Genomic DNA, 23382 nt, shown 5'->3' with positions numbered 1-23382 from the left:
GAATATCACACTACCATATTTAGTAAGTATGCAGCATACAGTGTGTATATTATGAACATTTCTTTATGTATTTGTTGCGACAATGAGATGTTGCATAATAATATTAGGTCATGTTTGGATTGGAATATGATATAGGCGTACTATACATTGAAAATCAAAGCAAGTAATTTTCCAATTCAATTATGTGATAAAAAGTCCTAAAATCTGGCAGTCCGATTAAATAACCAAAAGATGTTATTATGTGAGCACTGCGCATGCGCACTAATCGGCTCTCCTCCTGACTACACCGCCGCTCCTGACCGGTAGGCGGCAGTGAAACGCCTGACATCCTATTGAAATCACCACAAAAGAATCCACTCCATTCTGTTTCCAAAGTGCCCAAGCCTTCTAGTATCCTGCTGTACTAAAATTTTACAGTAATGCTCGAAAACTATGTCTACGACCTCTAAGGCAGTCCTGGGATTATCGATAGTGCTCACTATCAGCACCGTCGCAGGCGTTCATATCAAGCAGAACTGGGACAAGCAGGTAAAAACACTCTTACCCTACTAGCTATATGAACACCATGCCTTTATGAGGCACTATTATTCATGTATTCATTCTAGTTTTCCTGTAGTGTACAGTATGCATGCTATCAAAACAAGTAAAGATGTGCAAGAGAACCCTGTTTCGCTTTTTTATTTAATGCATTAAGTACAAAACACATACTTTTCATATATTAACGGTAGTTACTGTGATATTTTGGCTGAAATGTTTTGTTCGGAGAACTACGTTTATTTTAACTCGGGCAGTTGATGTTGTTGTTGCAGTTAATATGTGTGTTAAAGCTACTGTTAACAAATGTTTACTGTATAACAAATACCGTGTTTTTGGTATAGAAACTTACCATTAGCTGTACCTTTGATATTAATTAAAATATCTCATCCGAGTAGCATAAACTGTGGAGTGTTTATTTGTAACAGCACGTCTGTCACATTCGCAGAGGCTGCGCGAGGGGGTTCTGCGGGATCTGGAGCGCTCGGAGCCGAAGCTGAAAGCGCGCCGCCACACAATTCATAAACCGATTAGGTAGACTGACTGGTACAACACATTATTATTATTTACTGCTAATTTGCAGTTCTATAACTGTTACTCAGGTTTCTCTCACGATTTCGGTAATCTTTTGGTAAGAGTTGCCACTGAAATACCGTGGTTACAATTTCCACAATGGTAAACTGTGGTAGCTAATCGCCAAACAAAAAACAAACAAACAAAACAAAACAAAAAAAAACACAGAAAACGTACACTGCCGTTCAAAAGTCTGGGATAAGTCAGAATTAAAAAAAATAAAATAAAATTATTGTGCTCATCAAGGCTGCATTTATTTAATCAAAAACAGAAAAAACAGTAAAATTGTGAAATATTATTGCAATTTAGAATAATTGTTTTCTGTTTTAATATACTTTAAAATATATTTTATTTCTGATGCAAAGCTAAATTTTCAGCATTATTACTTCAGTCTTCAGTGTCACATGATCCTTCAGAAATCATTCTGATATGCTGATTTATTATCAATGTTGGAAACATTTTTTGCTGCATAATATTTTTTTGGAGCCTGTGATACTTTTTTCGGGTTTCCTTGATCAATAAAACGTTAAAAAGAGCAGCATTTATTCAAAAATAAAAATCTTTTTTTGTAACAATATACACCACTGTAACTGTTCAAAAGTTTGGGGTCAGCAGATTTTTTTTTTTTTTTTAAAGAAATGAATACTTTTATTCAGCAAAGATGTGTTAAATTGTGCAACATTGATAATAAATCAGCATATTAGAATGATATACTTTAAAATATAATTTATTGCTGTGATCAAAGCTGAATTTTCAGCATCACTAGGCCTGTCGCAATAATCAATATAAATTTCTGGGGCAATATATCGCACAACAAAAAGTTGTTATCGTGACAGGCCTAATTACTCCAGTCTTCAGTGTCACATGATTGGACCAACCATGTACTCTTCTATTGTAATTGATAAGATAGTTATGACACCAATATTTTAAGATAGCAGTGACATTTTACAATGCTCTATTCCAATATTCTCTGTTCCAACTAATCTAAGGTTCAAACATTATTTAAGACAGTAAACAGTCATAAAATAAGAAAAAAAAGGCAAACAATAGCACAAATTCATGCAAATGAGATGCAATAAGATACAGGTTGAGTTACATTTGCTACATTTTGCTACATTAAACTTGAAATCCACTATAGCATATATAAAGATAGCCTTCGTGCTTTCAATGTGGAACTAGGCAAAGCTAGACAGTCTTAAATCAATTGTTTTAATCATTTTCAATGTTTTTAAATTCCTTGTTTTATTGTTGTGATTTTTTTTTTTTTCTTTTCTTTTATGTAAAGCACTTTGAATTACCATTGTGTATGAAATGTGCTATACAAATAAACTTGCCTTGCCTTGCCTTGCCTACATTGTGCTACATTTACCATGTTGTCACAGTCATGTGACCTACCAGCGTCAGTTGCGTTGCTTCATTGCTCTTCATTAATCCTCTCTTGTGGCCTCATGGGATAAAGTGTCCATCGAATGCACGCTTCAAAATCTCGTCATCCAAGTACTTTTCGCCCACTGTTTTTCGAATACTTTGAATTTGGACACACTATGCTTTTGGCGTACTGTTGTTTGCATACTATTTAAGTATTTGATTTCGGTACAGCGTGGAAATACTGATTTAAATTCTCTTTTGCATCTTCCTGCCCTTGGAAGGGTTCAAATTGGCATAACCTAAAAATGATAATGATCATCAGTAAACAACACAATTCTGTCAACTGTCTCGAGCGTCTTTCACACTCTATCTAATCACTTCCTCTTATCTATTAGATTGAAAAATGGACACTGGGGACCAGAGGGGTCTCGCGGCCCAGGACGAAGAGACCAGGTGCACTTCAGCCTCTGAGGGTCTGGAGGAGGGTGAGGTGGAGGGAGAAACTCTGCTCATTGTGGAGTCGGAGGACCAGGCGTCTGTGGATCTGTCTCACGACCAGAGCGGAGACTCTCTGAACAGCGATGTCGGGGAGGACGGAGAGGGAAGCTGGAACGAAGACATGTCGTTCTACTGCGACAAGTGCCACAAATGGATCCCGGCCGGTGAGAAGACCAACTAAAGGGGACGACACATCTGATACGCCCTCATGTGATCAGATTAAGAAGCGATGGCTAACTTGTGATGCATTTGTTCACTCAATAAAGACTGATCTGAAAAAGTGCTTAGTCTCAGAGCTGTCTTTCTTTTCTTTGTGCTTGTGTGGTTCAGCGCAGCTACGTGGAGAGCAGCCAAGCTACCTGAAAGGAGACAACTTTTTCAAGTTCACCTGCTCGGACTGCGCGGAAGACGGGAAGGAGAGTTTTGAGAGGATGAGGCTGACCTGGCAGCAGGTACACAATCTGGAGCAATTAAAATAAATGAAACCATATTTAGTTAGCTAGACAAAAGTATCAGAAAGAACATTTCAGTGTCTGTTCTCAAAGAAAAATTGCTTGTACAGACCTATGCAACATTACTATAAAGAAAAATCTCATAATGAAGACTAATGAGATTCTGTATTCCGGTCAAAATGGTCTCTGAATTGTTTGATTTTATGTTTATAGGTGGTGATGTTGGCCATGTATAACCTGTCTTTAGAGGGCACCGGACGACAAGGTTACTTCAGATGGAAGGAAGATATTTGTGCATTTATTAGTCGGCACTGGACATTCCTACTTGGTTCCAGGTGAGATTGAGTATCAAAACCTAATATTTTGTTTTAGAATCACTCTAACCTGATTCTAAAAGATAAATATCTTTACATTTTATGATTAAACGCTCAGAAAGAAGACGTCCACATGGTGGAGCACCGTGGCAGGGTGTCTGTCTGTCGGCAGCCCAACGTTTTTCCGTTCAGGAGCGCAGGAGTTTGGAGAACCCGGCTGGTGGAAGCTAGTTCAGAACCGGCCACCTACTCTACGGCCCGAGGGGGAGAAAAGCTCTGCGGCTTCACTCAAAGCCAAAGGTAGTACTAGTTAATGTCCCTCGGTTCAGCATGTTTTGAATAGTGGTCAACTGATATAGGTTTATTTAAAAAATTCAGCGTAACAGAAGTAGCGACAGATCATTTTCTTTACATATTGTGACAAACATCCAGGCAAAATGCACTATTGAAAAGAAAATAATGCAGGGGAATTGGTTCTATGCATCGGTTGTTGATTGGATGGAGGCCGATCTGAATATGAGCTTGCAGTCATTTGTAAGAAAGGGACATGGTTTAAGCAGACTAAATTATTGGAGGTCTGTCATTTTTGTCTTTTTTTTATAAAAAATATTACAAGGTAAAAAAAAAATTGTCAAAAATGTATAATGAATCATTCACAATAACATAGGGTGAATTTAAAGTTCATGCTGACTTTAAATGAAGAGCTGCACAATATATTGGTACCATACTGGTTATCGTACCTTAAATTAATTTTTATTTTTATTAATTCATTATTAATTTATTAATTTAATAACTCTGTTAGTTGTAATTTGTAGCAGATCTCAAAAAAAAAAAAAAAAAGACCCAGTGTTTATTTTAAATGTATTTAGATCAAAACAAAAAATAATAAATCCTGCACATTATCCAAACTTGCAAATGTTTTGATATTGGAACTTTTTTTTTTTGTGGTCATTTTTCCTACTCGCCTATTGATTACCTACAGGTGTGCGCGGGTAATTGTTGATTGACTGCTGCTCAGATTTATTTAGATAAAATAGAAGTATAGTAGTACTCACCTTATTTCAATGTGTAAGTAAGCCATTTTCTGTGACTATGCAAGATTTTCATTTCATTAGCTGCTATTGGTAAATAACTAGAAGAATAACAAAGTGCAGTAAATGGTAAAACCATTTGCACTACAAACCAGTGTGTTTATGATTATGATAATACAATTAAAATGATATGATGTCAAATAACAGTTTGCAATATTAAGTAGGATAACGGACTGTTTTTGTACAACTAAAATAACTGTTAGCGGATGAAACCAGAAGCCTCACACATTTAAGTAAAAAATGGCCCCATCCGCTCTTACATTAAAAAAAAAAATAAGGTGGATAGAAGCCATCGTTTAAAGGCAATAACATGAAAATATTTATTGGCTTATTGGTATCAGTGATTTAATGTCTGTGTATTTTTGTAATGCAGTATTTTTCCTTCATTATAACATTTTTGGATCTACATGCTGTTTTTCCAGCTGTGTCGAAGCCGTCCCTGGACCCCATAATCACCGTGGAGGGTTTGAGGAAGCGTGGAAGTAGGAACCCAGTGGAGAATGCCATACAGCTGAAAGAAAAGCGTTCCCGAACACAGGAGGCTAAAGAGATCCGGCGTGCACAAAAGGAAGCGGCCGGGTTTCTAGACCGCAGTGCCTCGTCCACACCTGTCAAACTGGGCAATCGTGTGCGGCGGTCAGAGTCGTATCTGGAGAAGGGTGAAGTCATTGACTTTTCCTCTCTAAGCTCCTCCGACAGAACCCCGCTCACCTCTCCCTCCCCCTCCCCTTCGCCTGACTTCTCCACCCCTGGAACGCCCGCCTCACACTCTGCTACGCCCAGTCTGTTGTCAGAGGCCGATCTCATCCCAGATGTCATGCCCCCTCAGGCTCTGTTCCATGGTGAGTTGCTGCACTTGCTAACCGAGCAAACACCTGTTTATGGTAGACGCCTGATAAGACGCTAAAATGGGCAAAAAGATGCCATAGACTTACCTTGAGGGAGAAAGGGCCAGTTACATAATAAGAAGTTTATGCAACCAGCCACAGATGGCAATCACATTCTAAGAACTGCCAAGAATACCTTAGCGACCACCCAGAACACCCTAGCAACCAAATAGCTACATCTGTACAAAATACCTAGAACAACCTGGCAACATTCTAGCATACAAAGACTGACAAAATGTGTACCGTGAATTCAAAGTTGCTCTAAAAAAGCGACTGCCAAATGATAAACATGAATGTTTATGCATTTGGCACTTGGCAGTCAACAACCCAAGCACCCTGGCAACATTCTAACAACCATGCAAAACACCTGAGCAACCACATAAGAACATTCAGTACATGACCATCCAGAACACCCTAGCGACCTCACAAAGCAACTTGGAAGCCACATAGCAACATCCTATTGACCCTGGCAACATTCTAACAACCATGCGGAACACTCGGTCAACCACATAACAACATCCTAACAACCACCCAGAACGCTCTAGAAACACCCTTGTAACCACCCATACTTCCCAAGCAACATCCTAACAACCATGAAACATTCTGACAACCACATAGCAACATGTTATTGATGACCACCCAGAACACTGTACAACCACATCTTAACAACCATGCAAAGCACCCTGGCAACATTGTAACAACCATACAAAACACCTGAGCAACCACATAGGAACATTCAGTACATGACCATTCAGTACACCCTAGCAAATACACAAAACACCCTGACAACCACATAGCAATATCCTAACAAACACCCAGAATGCTCTAGAAATGCCCTTGTAACCACCCAGTTTTCAAGCAACATCCTAACAACCATGCAAAATACCCTGGCAACCACATAGCAACATCCTATTGATGACCACCCAGAACACCCTAGCTACCCAAGCAACCAAAAAGGAACATCCTTACAACTACCCAGATCACCCTGGCAACATTCTAACAACCATGCGGAACATTCGGGCAACCACAAAGTTACATCATTACGCAGCACCTGAAAATAGGCTAACTTCCGTCAACATAACCAACTACACAAACTTAGTGCCGGTCACATTGGAAGTTACCTAGCTGGGGACTATTTTCAGGCGCTGCGTAATATCTTTGTTCCTGCTGCACCAATGGTACGACAGCAAAGTTCCTTGATTATTACGCCGGAATGCGAAACTCTTTGGTCATTTTTGAGCGAGATGCTAATGGTCTAATCAGATTCAATGATCTATGCTAAGCTACAGCTAAAAGTGCTACCGCCAGACCCGGATATAGGCTGAATGGATTCGAAAACGGTAAAACTCAACTGTTTAACTCTAAGGGAGTTGGAAAATGAGCCTGTTTTCAAAAATAGTGGAGTGTTCCTTTAAACGACCATCCAGTACACCCTAACAACCACATAGCAACATCCTACTGATGACCACCCAGAACACCCTAGAAAACACATAGCAACCTCCTAACTACCACCAAGAACACTCTGGAAACACCCTTGTAACAACCCATAGTTCTCTAGCAACATCCTAACAACCATGCAAAACACCCTGGCAGACACATAGCAACATCTTATTGATGAGATGACCACTCAGAACAGCCTAAAAACCACATAGCAACACCCTAACAACCACCCAGAGCACCTGTTACTAGGGAACTAACCACCCATAGTTCCCTAGTATCGTCCTAGTGCCCAACCAGAACACCTTTGAGACACCTAGTAACCACTACAACCACTCCTATTATATATTTATAATTTATTATTTGGTAATAAACAGAAAAAAAGTGTTAGGATTTGTCACAGCATCTTGTTTGTTGACTGTGTTCATTGTATTACTTTCGACCAGACGATGAAGAATTGGACCCCGAGGGCGTAATTGACCCCGGGATGGAGTATATTCCCCCTCCCAGCATGCCTTTGGCCACCGGCACCATTATGGTCAGGAAAAAGATACGTCCAGCAGAGCTGATCAAACAAGAACTGGAGAGTGAAGATGAAGAGCGGGGTAGAGATGGTGAGGAAGACGAGGGCCGGGATGAAGGCTTGTTGTCAGCGGGACAGGGGCGTGGCATTGAGCGGAGGAAGGTTCTCCAGGATAAGGGCGGGGGCTGCGTGTCTTTGCCCACCCCGCGCTACACGTTCATCAGCCTTTACGAGGAGCGTATGCTGCTCCACAGGCTGGAGGCATGTCCGCAAGCGCTGGCCGTCACGCCACAGGCCAAAAGACTGCATCGCAAGCTATTCGTGCGGCAGGCCAAAAGAGAGCGAGGGCTCCCCCTGCTGGACGTGGATCAGGCCGTGAGCGCTACACTCAGCCTGGTGGGAGGTGTGTATGGGGCACAAGGGGGTTTGGCCAGCCACAGGACGAGCGGAGAAGGGAAATACAGAACCACCAGCCAGGACCTTCGTATACTTGATCGCTTTCAGGTGAACCAGAAGAAAATATGTACAGTACTATGTATTATAACTCCTACTGAGAAACTCATTAAAAGTCTTGTTTTGCTCCCCAGTCAACAGTGACCATAAGGAAAGGGTTCTATCAGCCCACAGTGTCATTCTGGCACAGGCTGATGGGTACTGATGCCTGCATGGATCAGACCATCAAGAGTCCCTACACATCCAGAGTGCTCAAGCCGTACATCAGGTACATGAACGTCTGAACATTTACTCAATCTTACATTGGGATTTGATGAATCATGGAAAACCAGATTTTCTTGCTCTTTTGAAATAAGAGTTTGATGGCAAATAGTAGCAAGTCTGTCTCGAAATGAAGCAAATTTTGTATATTTCAGGTTCGTGAAATGGATTTCTTTATATACTGAAAATGTTAGTTACTTTAGGAATTAATTAACATGAATTGATGAGCAATTAGATTGTAGAGAGTAATTAATCATTGCATAGATAAAATACTACAAATAAATAGATAAAATATTATTCTATCTTTTTAATGAAGTGGTTTCATTGCAGTGGTCATGTATGTTAAAAATCTGAATATATCACATTAATAATCTTACTATTACCTTGTTCTTTTTTTCTTAAACCTATGCATTCGGGTCAGTTTAGACCAGGAAGAGGTACATAAAAACATCTTTAAAAATACATGGTTTTTAGGTGCAAAACATTCCAAATGAGTTAAGATTATTAAAATACATTTTTAAAAGATATAAGTATACACAAATTTGTTAAATGTTTTTTTGAAAGTCTCTTATGCTCACAAAGTCTGCATTTATTTGATCACAAATACAGTAGAAACACTTAATATTTTGAAATATTATTAAAATTGAAATACCAGTTTTCTATTTTCATATATTATAAAATGTAGTTTATTCCTGTGATGCAAAGCTGAATTTTCAGCATCATTACAGTGTCACATGATCCTTCAGAAATCATTCTAATATGCTGATTTGCTGTTCAGGAAACATTTCAAAAGTTCAAAAGGATGCATTTATTTGAAATGCATACTTGCTGAATAAAAGTATTAATTTCTTTCAAAAATATAACATTTTCGGACCGGAGCGGTATTGTATTTTTGAAATAACTTTTCCTTAAAAATTTGTGCATCCTTAATGACCAAGGTTTTTACAGATACTAAAAAAAAAAACTAAGTTGCGCCCATTGTAACCATATATATTTTTCTGATAATGTGTATTACTGTGTGTAGGAGAGACTATGAGAGTCGGCCGCTGAAGCTGCGTTTGCTCTCAGAGATCCGTGCGTATCCTCACAAGAAGGAGCCGTCTTGGGTAGCTGAACCTGATGCACCTATAGACTACTGTTATGTGCGGCCCAATCACATCCCCTCTGTCAACTCCATGTGCCAAGACATCTTCTGGCCTGGTAATCATCGTTTCATCCTGTCAAACACAGATTTTGGGTGAAACTATGTCCTGTAGGCGTAATACGTTCTTCTGTTTATCAGGTATCGACCTATCAGAGTGCCTCCAGTACCCCGATTTCAGCGTGGTGGTGCTTTACAAGAAAGTTGTGATCGGTTTTGGCTTCATGGTGCCGGATGTGAAATACAACGAGGCCTACATCTCCTTCCTGCTGGTGCATCCTGAATGGAGGCGAGCTGGTATCGCCACATTCATGATCTACCATCTCATTCAGGTGATTCAAAAATAAATCAACCACGTTGAGTTTACAAGCTTCAGTTGATGCAGGAACCTTCCTTTCTCCTCTCTGTAGACCTGCATGGGAAAGGATGTGACCCTACACGTATCGGCGAGCAACCCTGCCATGCTGCTCTACCAGAAGTTCGGCTTCAAAACAGAGGAGTACATCCTGGACTTTTATGATAAATACTACCCGGTGGACAGCAAAGAGTGCAGGCATGCATTCTTCCTGCGCTTGCGCCGCTGAGGAGCCTACGCTTTGGGTTTTGTACATTGTGTAACTTTGTTGTCATGTGACTCGGACGTCGCATGATATGCCAGTCAGGGAGTGTTATCACAGTCATATTTGTTGTGTTATTTCCTGTTTAAGGCTTTGTATGACTTATTATATATTTGGTTCAATGTTTAAACCAAAGCGAAGGATTTGTTTTTCTGTATACATACACCAGCATAACTCCTTCTGCATCATAAACACAGCTAAATTAGTTTTCCTTAGTAAAAAAAAAAAAAAAAAAGTGTTTATTTTTGCCACGTGTGTTTTGTTTTGTATTCACACAATTGCACAGATAAAAATGTTGCCACCTGTTAATTAAATATTAAAATGTTTAATATTGTGTTGGCTCATTTTAATTTATTTTTCTCTGTCAAAAGTGCTTTCAGAAGTTTGGTACTAATTTAAAAAGTTAGTACACATTAAAGACACATGTTCATAACTATAGCAATATGAATAAAGATTTTTAAAAATAGTTCTAAATTTAAAAGAATAGCAGAGTCCACACCACATATATAATTTCTTATACACTGTGACAACCAGGAAATCACACTTTTACTCATTTAACTCACTTTAATAAGCAATAATTTCAATTTAATATGTCAGCTTTGCTGGTGAGATGGAGGGCCTAAACAAACCTTCAAGTATTGTATGTAGTGACACTGATGAGATTTGGTTTGGTTGAGAAGTGGATTGTCTCAAGAGAACGTATCCAGTCCAGATGGGCTCCTGGCCTTGGTGTGGCGCTGTAGCAGTTCCTGTCCCATGTGAGCTGCCATCAGAGAGACCGCAGAACTGCTCCCGGCGGCCACGGCAATATCATACGCCGTCTGGCCCCGATTGTTCTGCTTTCTGATACTTGCATTACACCTGCACAAGAACGAGATTTTTTTTTTAATACACACCTTTGTCATTTTATCATCATTAATGTTTGTGAAACTCACCCCAGGAGTATCTCAACGCTCCTCAGACCTTGGTTTCCCAGAGCTGCTGCCTCATGCAGCGCCGTGTTATTCAACCTGTGGCCACCGCAGATGATCAAAAGTATTCATTTGGCTCAGATTATTACTAGACATATCAAAAGGAACTTGTTTCAAACTCACGGTCCAGAAGCCTGGTTAACATCAGCTTCTCTCTGCACCAGCACAGGAATGACATCATGATGCCCGTTTAGCGCGGCAGCGACCAGAGCGGGACGCCCATCACTTCCCAAACATGCTGGGTCAGCACCCTGCAGAGATGCGCCAACATTTGAAACACACCCTCTAGAAATATATACAGCTACACAAAAGATCCCAAGTAAATCTAAAGGTGCTGTCGCATTAGCGAAATTTTGGCAAAATTTCAGTTAAAAAAGGTCTAGCATTGTACGAAGCAGTCTGTTTCAACATGGCGAAGACCTACGTGACCAACTTGAATTTGTTGTGAAATCTTGTGCAAAATCACATGGATTCCTACTGAAATTACTATATTTCAATGACGAAAATTTGCCAAAGAACACTAAAAAAAAAGGACCTTAAAGGGGTACAAAAACGCACCTTAAAAATTTTGGAAAAATACCTATATTACACACTAAAAAAAGAGAAGGTCCTCTTTAAGATGCTGTGGAGTTTTTGGCGCTGTGATTGGTTCTTTAGCCTCACCTCATCCAATAGCTGCTGCACAGCTGAGATCTGGCCCCGCCCCTCAGGCCCCACCTCCTTAAGGAGCAGGCTGTCTTTGGACTCCTGAGAAAGACATTAACCATCCTTTTGAAATGTTTCTTTGTCTTACAAATAGAAACAGTTATTATGTCAGTGTATGTGTGTGTGTGTGTGTGTGTGTGTGTGATACTGACCGGCTGCTTTTCTGTCGTGTCTGAGCTCCAGATCTTTTTCTGCTTCTTTCTGTTCACTGACGATACTTCTGTATTAATGTTACTGTCTGTACAAACAACATATGACACAGGAAAATAGTCATAAACATCACTTTGATCATTTACTGTTAATAAATAAATCATAAATGTATCAATTACAGTAGTAAGAGAAATAAATGAATGATAATATTATTAATAATAAATACTTTGATGCTTAATATTTTATTACTATTGTAAATTATTTAATTAAATGATTAATAATAAACTAATTATTATTTAAAATGTTTCATATTTAAAAAAAAAAAAATTCACAATTATTTAAACATACTAAATTAGTAGAAGTTAATGGAAAGGCCCCATCTTGACAGAAAAGCAAACATGTGTTAGTACCCAGACTGGCTGAATTTCTGCCTTCTGTCACAGCACTGAGGTTCTGACTCTCTGATGCCACAGATCTGCTCTGCTGGCCTGCAGAAGACGACTGGAAGAAGACGTATATGATCTTACACACTGAAAAACATGCAATGCTCAAGAGACTCTTTTTCAGTGTTGCCAGGTCTGCGGTTTTTCCGCAGGATTGGGCTACTTTAACACTGTTGCCAAATTCCGTTACATGTAACTAGTTACTCCCCAACACTGTATATACAGCTACACAAAAGATCCCAAGTAAATCTAAAGGTGCGTTCGCATTAGCGAAATTTTGGCAAAATTTCAGTTAAAAAAGGTCTAGCATTGTACGAAGCAGTCTGTTTCAACATGGCGAAGACCTACGTGACCAACTTGAATTTGTTGTGAACTCTTGTGCATTGGCTCAGATTATTACTAGACATATCAAAAGGAACTTGTTTCAAACTCACGGTCCAGAAGCCTGGTTAACATCAGCTTCTCTCTGCACCAGCACAGGAATGACATCATGATGCCCGTTTAGCGCGGCAGCGACCAGAGCGGGACGCCCATCACTTCCCAAACATGCTGGGTCAGCACCCTGCAGAGATGCGCCAACATTTGAAACACACCCTCTAGAAATATATACAGCTACACAAAAGATCCCAAGTAAATCTAAAGGTGCTGTCGCATTAGCGAAATTTTGGCAAAATTTCAGTTAAAAAAGGTCTAGCATTGTACGAAGCAGTCTGTTTCAACATGGCGAAGACCTACGTGACCAACTTGAATTTGTTGTGAAATCTTGTGCAAAATCACATGGATTCCTACTGAAATTACTATATTTCAATGACGAAAATTTGCCAAAGAACACTAAAAAAAAAGGACCTTAAAGGGGTACAAAAACGCACCTTAAAAATTTTGGAAAAATACCTATATTACACACTAAAAAAAGAGAAGGTCCTCTTTAAGATGCTGTGGAGTTTTTGGCGCTGTGATTGGTTCTTTAGCCTCACCTCATCCAATAGCTGCTGCACAGCTGAGATCTGGCCCCGCCCCTCAGGCCCCACCTCCTTAAGGAGCAGGCTGTCTTTGGACTCCTGAGAAAGACATTAACCATCCTTTTGAAATGTTTCTTTGTCTTACAAATAGAAACAGTTATTATGTCAGTGTATGTGTGTGTGTGTGTGTGTGTGTGTGTGATACTGACCGGCTGCTTTTCTGTCGTGTCTGAGCTCCAGATCTTTTTCTGCTTCTTTCTGTTCACTGACGATACTTCTGTATTAATGTTACTGTCTGTACAAACAACATATGACACAGGAAAATAGTCATAAACATCACTTTGATCATTTACTGTTAATAAATAAATCATAAATGTATCAATTACAGTAGTAAGAGAAATAAATGAATGATAATATTAATAATAAATACTTTGATGCTTAATATTTTATTACTATTGTAAATTATTTAATTAAATGATTAATAATAAACTAATTATTATTTAAAATGTTTCATATTTAAAAAAAAAAAAATTCACAATTATTTAAACATACTAAATTAGTAGAAGTTAATGGAAAGGCCCCATCTTGACAGAAAAGCAAACATGTGTTAGTACCCAGACTGGCTGAATTTCTGCCTTCTGTCACAGCACTGAGGTTCTGACTCTCTGATGCCACAGATCTGCTCTGCTGGCCTGCAGAAGACGACTGGAAGAAGACGTATATGATCTTACACACTGAAAAACATGCAATGCTCAAGAGACTCTTTTTCAGTGTTGCCAGGTCCGCGGTTTTTCCGCAGGATTGGGCTACTTTAACACTGTTGCCACGGGTTGTTTTTCATGTCCGCGGGTTGAAGCGACCCCAATAACGTGATATTTAGCCCCTGGAATGCAAATTTTACCAGGGGAACCCCACCAAAAAATGTGTATTTTACCCCCCGGGAATGCGATTTGCATCGGTGGAACCCCCCAAATAGATTGGGCTAGTTTTGAGTAGCAATTGGGCGGGTTTTGTTGTGAAAACCTGGCAACCCTGCTCTCTTTAGACTTAAAATAAAAGCTCTTAGGAGTGTTTCTGACCCTGGATCCCTCCGGTGAGGCAGAGATGAAGCTGATGCGCAGACTGACTTCATAGCTATCCTCCTGAATAACAGCAGATATCATCTAGAGAGCAGATTGACAAACACAAAATGTTAATAATAATAATAAAACAGATAAAAAAGTATATGCGTTCGCATTAGCGAAATTTTGGCAAAATTTCAGTTAAAAAAGGTCTAGCATTGTACGAAGCAGTCTGTTTCAACATGGCGAAGACCTACGTGACCAACTTGAATTTGTTGTGAACTCTTGTGCAAAAGCACATGGATTCCTACTGAAATTACATCTAGAGAGCAGATTGACAAACACAAAATGTTAATAATAATAATAAAACAGATAAAAAAGTATATAATAAAAATAAAAATAATAGTAAAATAAATTAATAATAATAATAATAATGGAATGAAAGTAAATTTATATAATAAAAACAATAATAATAAATTAATAAAATCATTTTAAAATTTACTTTGATCATTTACTGTTAATAAATAAACAATAAATGTATCAATTAAAGTAGTAAGAGAAATAAATGAATGGTAATATTATTATTAATAAGTATTTTGATTACTATTGTAAATTACTTCATTAAATTATAATAATAAACTAATTATTATTTAAAATGGTTAATATAAAAAGTATATAATAAAAATAACAATAATAGTAAAACAAATTAATAATAATAATAATGGAATGAAAGTAAATGTATATAATAAAAACAATAATAGTAAATTAATAAAATAATTTTAAAATGATAATACAGGAATAAAACAAAAGTATGTAATAAAATAACAATAATAGACTACAGGTAAATTATATCAATAAATTAATAATAATAATGGAATCAAAATAAAAGTATATAATAATAACAACAACAATAATAAATAATAATATATGATATAATATATAACAATATAAAAATATTTATAATTATAATTTTTAGTGGTCTGGAAAGTGGTCTTACTCTGCCCAGCCGAGGTTCTCCTATCAGAGCTCTGAACTCAGTATTATTCTGAGTGTAACTGCGCAGATGAGCGCAAATGTGATCCAGCTGCTTCCTCCAGTATCCTGAATCATACACACACCACATAAACATATGCTATAGAAGTTATACTTATTTATTTGGAAAAGAAAAGTGTACAGTGGTCTACCTCGGCCTGGACTAACGGCAGTGAGGAGGGGCTTCCTGTCACTCATCTGCTCCTGTCTGCTAAGCTCCGCCTCCCTCTGTTGGCTCCGTTTTTTCAGCTCAGAGCTGGACGGGAAAAACAGACCCACCGTCTGCGTCTGGGCAGCTGCGCACATGCGCAAACCCGCAGCTGGCGGCACAGTTGTTGATTCAGGTGCAGGAACTGCCTGCCAGGTGGCTGAAGACTATATGAGAGAGAGCGATGAGGACGATATAATACTGCACGCTTTTAATGAGCACCAAACAGGCCGTGTACTGTACCTGATCAGCTTCCTGTGCATCCTGTCCCTGGTTTACATGTGAGGGCGTCCTGGGTGGGCCGTCCAGGAAGACACCACAGCCACCACAGTAATTAGCATAAGGATGGCTGCTAGCTCCACACTGAGAACAAGTCACAGAGCTGGCTTTGTGGCCAGGCTGCAAGTATAAACACAAAATCACACGGCATTTGAGTTCACACAAACACTGCCAAATATACGTTGAGGTGGTACATATCAAAAGGTCTAGTCGGTTCAAGTTCTTCTGGGTAAGTTCGTATTTACGAGTTGGGAAGTCGTGATTACAACGTCAGCCATCAAACCACTTTTGTTGGAAGCAAGATTGTGATTGTAAAAAAAATTAAAAAATTAATTTCATTAATTTCATTAATTTCATTAATCCATTAATACAATTCCATTAAATACAGGAATAAAACAAAAGTATGTAATAAAATAACAATAATAGACTACAGGTAAATTATATCAATAAATTAATAATAATAATGGAATCAAAATAAAAGTATATAATAATAACAACAACAATAATAAATAATAATATATGATATAATATATAACAATATAAAAATATTTATAATTATAATTTTTAGTGGTCTGGAAAGTGGTCTTACTCTGCCCAGCCGAGGTTCTCCTATCAGAGCTCTGAACTCAGTATTATTCTGAGTGTAACTGCGCAGATGAGCGCAAATGTGATCCAGCTGCTTCCTCCAGTATCCTGAATCATACACACACCACATAAACATATGCTATAGAAGTTATACTTATTTATTTGGAAAAGAAAAGTGTACAGTGGTCTACCTCGGCCTGGACTAACGGCAGTGAGGAGGGGCTTCCTGTCACTCATCTGCTCCTGTCTGCTAAGCTCCGCCTCCCTCTGTTGGCTCCGTTTTTTCAGCTCAGAGCTGGACGGGAAAAACAGACCCACCGTCTGCGTCTGGGCAGCTGCGCACATGCGCAAACCCGCAGCTGGCGGCACAGTTGTTGATTCAGGTGCAGGAACTGCCTGCCAGGTGGCTGAAGACTATATGAGAGAGAGCGATGAGGACGATATAATACTGCACGCTTTTAATGAGCACCAAACAGGCCGTGTACTGTACCTGATCAGCTTCCGGTGCATCCTGTCCCTGGTTTACATGTGAGGGCGTCCTGGGTGGGCCGTCCAGGAAGACACCACAGCCACCACAGTAATTAGCATAAGGATGGCTGCTAGCTCCACACTGAGAACAAGTCACAGAGCTGGCTTTGTGGCCAGGCTGCAAGTATAAACACAAAATCACACGGCATTTGAGTTCATACAAACACTGCCAAATATACGTTGAGGTGGTACATATCAAAAGGTCTAGTCGGTTCAAGTTCTTCTGGGTAAGTTCGTATTTACGAGTTGGGAAGTCGTGATTACAACGTCAGCCATCAAACCACTTTTGTTGGAAGCAAGATTGTGATTGTAAAAAAAAAATAATAATAAATTTCATTAATTTCATTAATCCATTAATACAATTCCTGCCAAATATACGTTGAGGTGGTACAGATCAAAAGGTCTAGTCGGTTCAAGTTCTTCTGGGTAAGTTCGTATTTACGAGTTGGGAAGTCGTGATTACAACGTCAGCCATCAAACCACTTTTGTTGGAAGCAAGATTGTGATTGTAAAAAAAATTAAAAAATTAATTTCATTAATTTCATTAATTTCATTAATCCATTAATACAATTCCATTATTTTCAACAAATGTTCCATAAATACAGATGATGTATCCATTGTGTGTGACATGTTTTCTTATGGACATGCCCCCAACTCTGAAACCCAGAGTTTCCTACTTGTAATTACAATTTTGTGGTGCGTTCAACTCATAAATATGATCTTTCTGACATGATAATGGATCCTGCCATAGATATGCTATGCTATATGATATTCTAACCGCTAAATGCTACCAATAGAAAGATGGTAATGAAGGGGAGGGGCATTCTCATTCCACAGAGCATTTGATTGGACAAAAATTCTACAGGCCCCTATGAACAAGATGAGTCATCAAAACTTGTGTTCACTTTTCCTTGAAGAGAATGTACTATTTAAATGCATTAAATGTGCTAAAAGTTTGTTTTGTCAAACAGTTGAACACACTTGCATGTAGGTGACATTTACATATGAAGAGTTCATTTGCAAAAACTGATAACTCTATTTTTATTTTATTTTTCAGAAATCACGTTTTTTTTATTGCGCATTCCAAGAAATATCAATCAAACTGCAGTTGGGTTGTTTTGATTAAGTAATAATAACTTAAATAAATACAGGTAATTTACAAAATTAAAGTTCATTGAAAGTATGTTTTTTTTTTTACATATTAAAAGTTTGTTTTATCGCAAAAGCAGATAACTCCAACAGTCGTTTTTTTGGCAAAAGCAGTTAACTCCACATTTCATGTTTTAGAGTTTAAAAAAAACACTCGTTTAATCTTTGTAATCTCCTCAGATGACAATGTAGATGCCTGACAAACGTTGTTGTTGTTGTGATCATAAACTGTATGGATGTGATTACACACAATACACTGAGCTTTTCCCTCACCATTGTAACGCGCTGCTTTTACAAGGTTCCGTGAAAAAGTTTAAGCTTTTATTTTCCTTTTTCGCCCTGCAGAAGATATCACAGGTTCATCAAGTTCGTCGAAATGATCCATCCTCGATCACTTTTAGTCAGCTTTGGTGAAACTCCTCTCAGCTAGCACGTCTTTCCAAAGTGAAAGTAGCCTTGTCACCTGTTCTGGTTTGTCACCTTTGCCCCACACCAGTCGCAGAATCGAGCATCCGAGTGGTTGACTCTATTGCACTTGGAGCAGGAGACCATTTTGCCTTTTGAGCTGGGTACAGGTGCAGCTCTCTGTCCACTCAAAACCGGCTGTGGAATGATAAACACCGTTATAATAGTGTCCTATCACAATCCTAATAATGACTGGCTAAAGAAGACAATACTGATAGTCGGGGCTCTTACTGTGGTTTGCTGAAGCAGCTGGGATTCACAAGTGACACAGTGTGTGATATGAGCAGGGTTTCCCATCCCACATGAGTGACAGATGAGCTTATCCTAGAATAATATGGATATAATATACTTGATTGATCGAATAAGTACATATACTAGTAGGAGTGATCTACTACAGGTGAGAATTTACCTGTAGTCTCAGACTAGCCTGCGGCTGTAGTTGTTGAGAAACTCCTCTCAGCTAGCACGTCTTTCCAATGTGAAAGTAGCCTTGTCACCTGTCCTGAATACAGTGCGCTGATTCGCTAAAATGGACTTATCGGCTTCTGTTCAAAACCAACAAGGGCGCTTGTCGGCTTCTGCTGTAAAACGTGAACTCGTGATGCCTTGAAAGTGGACAAAACCGCCTTTTTTGACTAAACGTGTTTAGGGTATCGGCAATCAGCTCATTTTTTTTAAAGTGGCGTTTATCGGTTTTTGCAAATGAACTCTTCATATATAGATGACCCCTAACTTATGCAAAACCAACACAAATGGACTGAAATAGGTCTTCAACAGTTCTGGTTTGTCACCTTTGCCCCACACCAGTCGCAGAATCGAGCATCCGAGTGGTTGACTCTATTGCACTTGGAGCAGGAGACCATTTTGCCTTTTGAGCTGGGTACAGGTGCAGCTCTCTGTCCACTCAAAACCGGCTGTGGAATGATAAACACCGTTATAATAGTGTCCTATCACAATCCTAATAATGACTGGCTAAAGAAGACAATACTGATAGTCGGGGCTCTTACTGTGGTTTGCTGAAGCAGCTGGGATTCACAAGTGACACAGTGTGTGATATGAGCAGGGTTTCCCGTCCCACAAGAGTGACAGATGAGCTTATCCTAGAATAATATGGATATAATATACTTGATTGATCGAATAAGTACATATACTAGTAGGAGTGATCTACTACAGGTGAGAATTTACCTGTAGTCTCAGACTAGCCTGCGGCTGTAGTTGTTGAGTCAGTGGAGACTCGCACACCACACATGTGGCTGTATTGAGCGGCACCATGGTTTTACAATGCACACATAGACCCATCTATGAAAAATCACAGCAAATACTCATATTATTGTGAAATGATCACTTATTATCTGACTATCACTGAATTTTGTAGTAGCCAAATATGTTGTACCTGTCCTCCTTCAGTAGGGGGCAGTCTTTGACCAGGTATTGGAGGCACTGGTGCTCCACAGTGCAGGCAGAACCGGGCGAAAGGATCCGAAGGGCGATGACTCAGGCACTTTGGACATCTTCAGAAAGATGAATATTAATCTAAATATATTTAAATAATGAATATAAACGTATATACCTCACCTAAGGAAATCGGTCTCTCTCTGGACCCGTGATATCTGAGTGCTCGTCAGGTTTTTTAAGAGGCTTTCTCCATCTGCGCTCCGGTTCTGGTGGGAGTGAGAAAAAAAGTTAAACAGGATGTATAATAGATAACAGTGATCACAAATTCAGACATGGTTTTATGTTTACGCGGCACGATGCAACGCAGTGCGTAAAAAGACAGTATAAGTCATTATAATTCGTAATTATGTCCCCACTGGATGCAACGAATGCCTCGTTTATAATGGGTTTTCATGTTTTTGAATCATCGCTCTGGCCGGACAAGGCATCACAATATGGTAAGGGCGTAACATTTCCGTGACATGCTTGAGGTATTCGGCCAATCACAACGCACTGGATAGCTGGCCAATCACAGCACACCTCGCTTTTTCAGAACGATGAGCTTTGTAAAAATCGAAGCGTTTCAGAAAGGCGGGGCATAGAGGAGAAACAATAATGTACAGTATGTGGAAAATAATGTGTTTTTTGAACCTTAAACCGCATAAACACATTTCATTACACCAAATACACAAAATAATGTTCTTTTTAGCAACATCATATGACCCCTTTAATAGAATTTGGTTACGGAAATGACGCTGATGGAAATGACATTTTAAACATTTTTAGAATAAAATAAAGTTTTGCAGAAATGTATGCATAATAAAAATACACACAATTAAATAAATTTATAACTTGACTGAAAATGATGTACAATAAAAATATTCTGTTCTCAAGTGATATTTACTATGATTTTTTTGATTTCACGATTTTTCATGATTGTTTTCTTCACCATCATGTCTCATATTTCATCTCACGCTGTTCACTGACAAAACTTTATTAGGGGTAAAAATGTTGGTTGTGTTTGAAAATGACATCACAACTATGGGACAGGTTGTATAAATCTTTATATAAATTTGTATAAAAAAACTGATGTTTTATACCAATGCTTCACAATACAAACTTGTTTATTTTACTCTTTGTTTAAGTAATCATAAATTTGTAAAAAAAAAAAAAAAATTATAATAATAAAAAAATAACAGTTTTGTAACAAGTTTTATTCTATTTTTAATGTTATTTACATTTTAAGATTTATTTTTATATTATTAATATGATTTTAGTATTAAAAACATGGGTTTGTACAGAGCCCCTAAAGTGACATGTTGATGGTAAAAAAAAAAAAGAGGAAAAATTATATTTCAATGTTTTTGTGTTTTCTCACAAAACATTTGTATTCCTCCACACACACACAAAAAAAAATAGTTTCATGAGAGAACGCAAATGTTTTAGGAGCGAATGTAACATTTCTCAGGGGAACACAATAGTTTGTGAGAAAATGCATTTGTTCTCAATTTTTTTTCTCATCACATGTCCTCTTAGGGGCTAAATAGGGTTTGGGACAAGGATAAAACTATAAATAATATTTTAGAAAAATAGACAAAATAAATAATAAAGGCAAGGTTCCAAGACAGTTTTAATGTAATGTATACACTTTATAACAAGTTTTTTATTTAATTTATTCATTTATTTATTTTTTACAAAAAAAAATCAACCCCTTGGACATAAGGATGCCTGTAATCGATAAAAACACCCAGGTCCCAGCCTATTATAAACAACATAGCATAAAATGTACGTACGTGCTGACAGCCATGGCTCTCACAGACACTTTCCCCACGGGTAAGCGAATAGCTTCAGTGTACTTCAGAGTGCGGTCACCAAAACCCGGCCTCTTCATCATCTCCGGCTTACTGCCGTCCAGCGTGTACAGGACACTCACATCTGAGGATTCTGGGAAATATGGGTTATAAAACACATGAAGATCTTACCAGCAAGGAGCGAGCTCGTGTTCCTCACAACCGCACTGACTCACCGGATTTGATCTCGACAGGGGTGCAGGAGTCAATCTCATGCTTGGCTTTGCCTGGAGGCGGCATGCGAATGGGAATTATTTGAGGTGCTGCCACTGAACCTGCTGTCATGTTTGCACTCTTGAATCTGCAACATAGATGAAAATACATTAGTGGGTCCGACAACTACATGGAGATACTTTTATTAACGATTTGTTTAATTCAGCGCATGCATAAAACGGCTATAGAAAACATGGGCTTCAGGACTCTACTGTCCTGAGTATTTGTGTAGATTAAAGTATCTCAAAATTTGAAACATAAACGATATTTCCTTACACAACTCTGTATCCAACGACTCTGAAATGAGACACAACACAGCTCGACGCGCTGTTGACTCGGCACGTATCCCATAGCAACTGAGCAGTACGCATGCGCCTGACAGCTGCGAGCTTTCTGTTCTTAAAGGGACACTTCTGTCAGTTTCTTTTCGCCCTCACCTTGCTCCAAACCAAACCTCTGTTCCCTTCCTTTCTTTCGTGGAATACAAAATGAGTTTGGAATTGCTTTGGAAATTTTGGAACTAGTATTAAAAAATACATTCATACATAAATACACATACATACTTGTATTCAACAGGGATACATTAAATTGATAGAAACAATTATAAAAAGATAACAATATTACAAATATTTCTATTTCAGATAAATGTTGTTCTTTTGAATTTTCTGTTCATTAGAGAATGATGAGAAAGATGATTTCCACAAAAGAGCAGCAAAAACTGTTTTCAGCATGGATATGAATTATTAAATATGGTTGAGAACCAATCAAGTACTGTACTTCAAGTAAATATTGATGCAGTGAGATCCAGGCAAATGAGTAATGATTATGTCAGAGATCAATTTTAGAAGAAGGAATAACATTTATTAAATAAAAAAATATATTAGGCTAATTTTACAATAGAATAATAATTTTTTTAATTAAGATCTATCTTATTCAATAATTTGTACTAAAGTACAAAGTATTTAAAATGATTATATCTAAGGGATGAAGTAGTGAATATCAGTAGAAAAGCCCAAAAGAAGCAAGATAGAATGTGATAGAATGTAAAAAGAGTTTGAGGAGAGGGGAAAAGCATGAAAGAAGGAGAAGAACGAGTAAAAAGTAAAGGTAAGAGAAAAGAAGTAAGAATCAGAGTAGGCATAAAGGAATATACTGTATGTGTGTGTGTGTGTGTGTGTGTGTCTGTGTGTCTGTGTGTCTG

The 23382-nt window shown here is 38.3% G+C and overlaps 2 protein-coding genes across 5 annotated transcripts; one reads left to right on the top strand and one right to left on the bottom strand.

Moving 5' to 3' along the window:
- Nucleotides 1–448: 448 nt before the first annotated feature.
- On the top strand, nt 449–10446 carry kat14 (lysine acetyltransferase 14). 4 transcript variants are annotated; one of them, XM_016521917.1, is made up of 11 exons: nt 449–528; nt 2871–3137; nt 3304–3425; nt 3639–3760; nt 3858–4039; nt 5253–5672; nt 7601–8181; nt 8265–8398; nt 9416–9591; nt 9674–9864; nt 9943–10446. In XM_016521917.1, the coding sequence occupies exons 2-11, from the start codon at nt 2879–2881 to the stop codon at nt 10114–10116; spliced, it is 2361 nt and encodes a 786-aa protein (XP_016377403.1). In that variant the 5' UTR covers nt 449–528; nt 2871–2878; the 3' UTR covers nt 10117–10446. The 4 variants fall into 4 exon arrangements, with proteins under 4 accessions (XP_016377403.1, XP_016377404.1, XP_016377405.1 ...); XM_016521918.1 differs by lacking the exon at nt 449–528 and adding an exon at nt 979–1068; XM_016521919.1 differs by lacking the exon at nt 449–528 and adding an exon at nt 1022–1080.
- A 267-nt stretch (nt 10447–10713) lies between these two features.
- On the bottom strand, nt 10714–22539 carry dzank1 (double zinc ribbon and ankyrin repeat domains 1). Its single transcript, XM_016521873.1, has 18 exons — nt 22375–22539; nt 22145–22269; nt 21908–22062; nt 20260–20345; nt 20078–20195; nt 19870–19983; nt 19692–19784; nt 19476–19598; nt 15922–16077; nt 15623–15845; nt 15436–15539; nt 14457–14540; nt 13992–14082; nt 13587–13672; nt 13393–13476; nt 12853–12980; nt 11085–11159; nt 10714–11010 (listed from the first exon to the last, which is right to left on the bottom strand). The coding sequence occupies exons 2-18, from the start codon at nt 22251–22253 to the stop codon at nt 10839–10841; spliced, it is 2001 nt and encodes a 666-aa protein (XP_016377359.1). The 5' UTR covers nt 22254–22269; nt 22375–22539; the 3' UTR covers nt 10714–10838.
- Nucleotides 22540–23382: the final 843 nt, after the last annotated feature.

The sequence above is a fragment of the Sinocyclocheilus rhinocerous genome, unplaced genomic scaffold (assembly GCF_001515625.1).
Source record: "Sinocyclocheilus rhinocerous isolate Xijiao unplaced genomic scaffold, SAMN03320098_v1.1 scaffold450, whole genome shotgun sequence".
Taxonomy (NCBI): Eukaryota; Metazoa; Chordata; class Actinopteri; order Cypriniformes; family Cyprinidae; genus Sinocyclocheilus; species Sinocyclocheilus rhinocerous.
The sequence above is the reverse complement of the archived record's forward strand: the minus strand, read 5'-3'. Positions and strand labels throughout refer to the sequence as shown.

Excerpts from the sequence above, each read along its gene's own strand:
- kat14 (XM_016521917.1), top strand. The coding sequence starts at position 2,879 with ATGGACACTGGGGACCAGAGGGGTCTCGCGGCCCAGGACGAAGAGACC. Across the intron at positions 3,138-3,303 it reads CCACAAATGGATCCCGGCCG|CGCAGCTACGTGGAGAGCAG; the intron begins GTGAGAAGACCA and ends TGTGTGGTTCAG. Across the intron at positions 5,673-7,600 it reads CCCTCAGGCTCTGTTCCATG|ACGATGAAGAATTGGACCCC; the intron begins GTGAGTTGCTGC and ends ACTTTCGACCAG.
- dzank1 (XM_016521873.1), bottom strand. The coding sequence starts at position 22,253 with ATGACAGCAGGTTCAGTGGCAGCACCTCAAATAATTCCCATTCGCATG. Across the intron at positions 22,063-22,144 it reads CCCTGTCGAGATCAAATCCG|AATCCTCAGATGTGAGTGTC; the intron begins GTGAGTCAGTGC and ends CATATTTCCCAG. Across the intron at positions 15,846-15,921 it reads ATGCACAGGAAGCTGATCAG|TCTTCAGCCACCTGGCAGGC; the intron begins GTACAGTACACG and ends TCTCTCATATAG.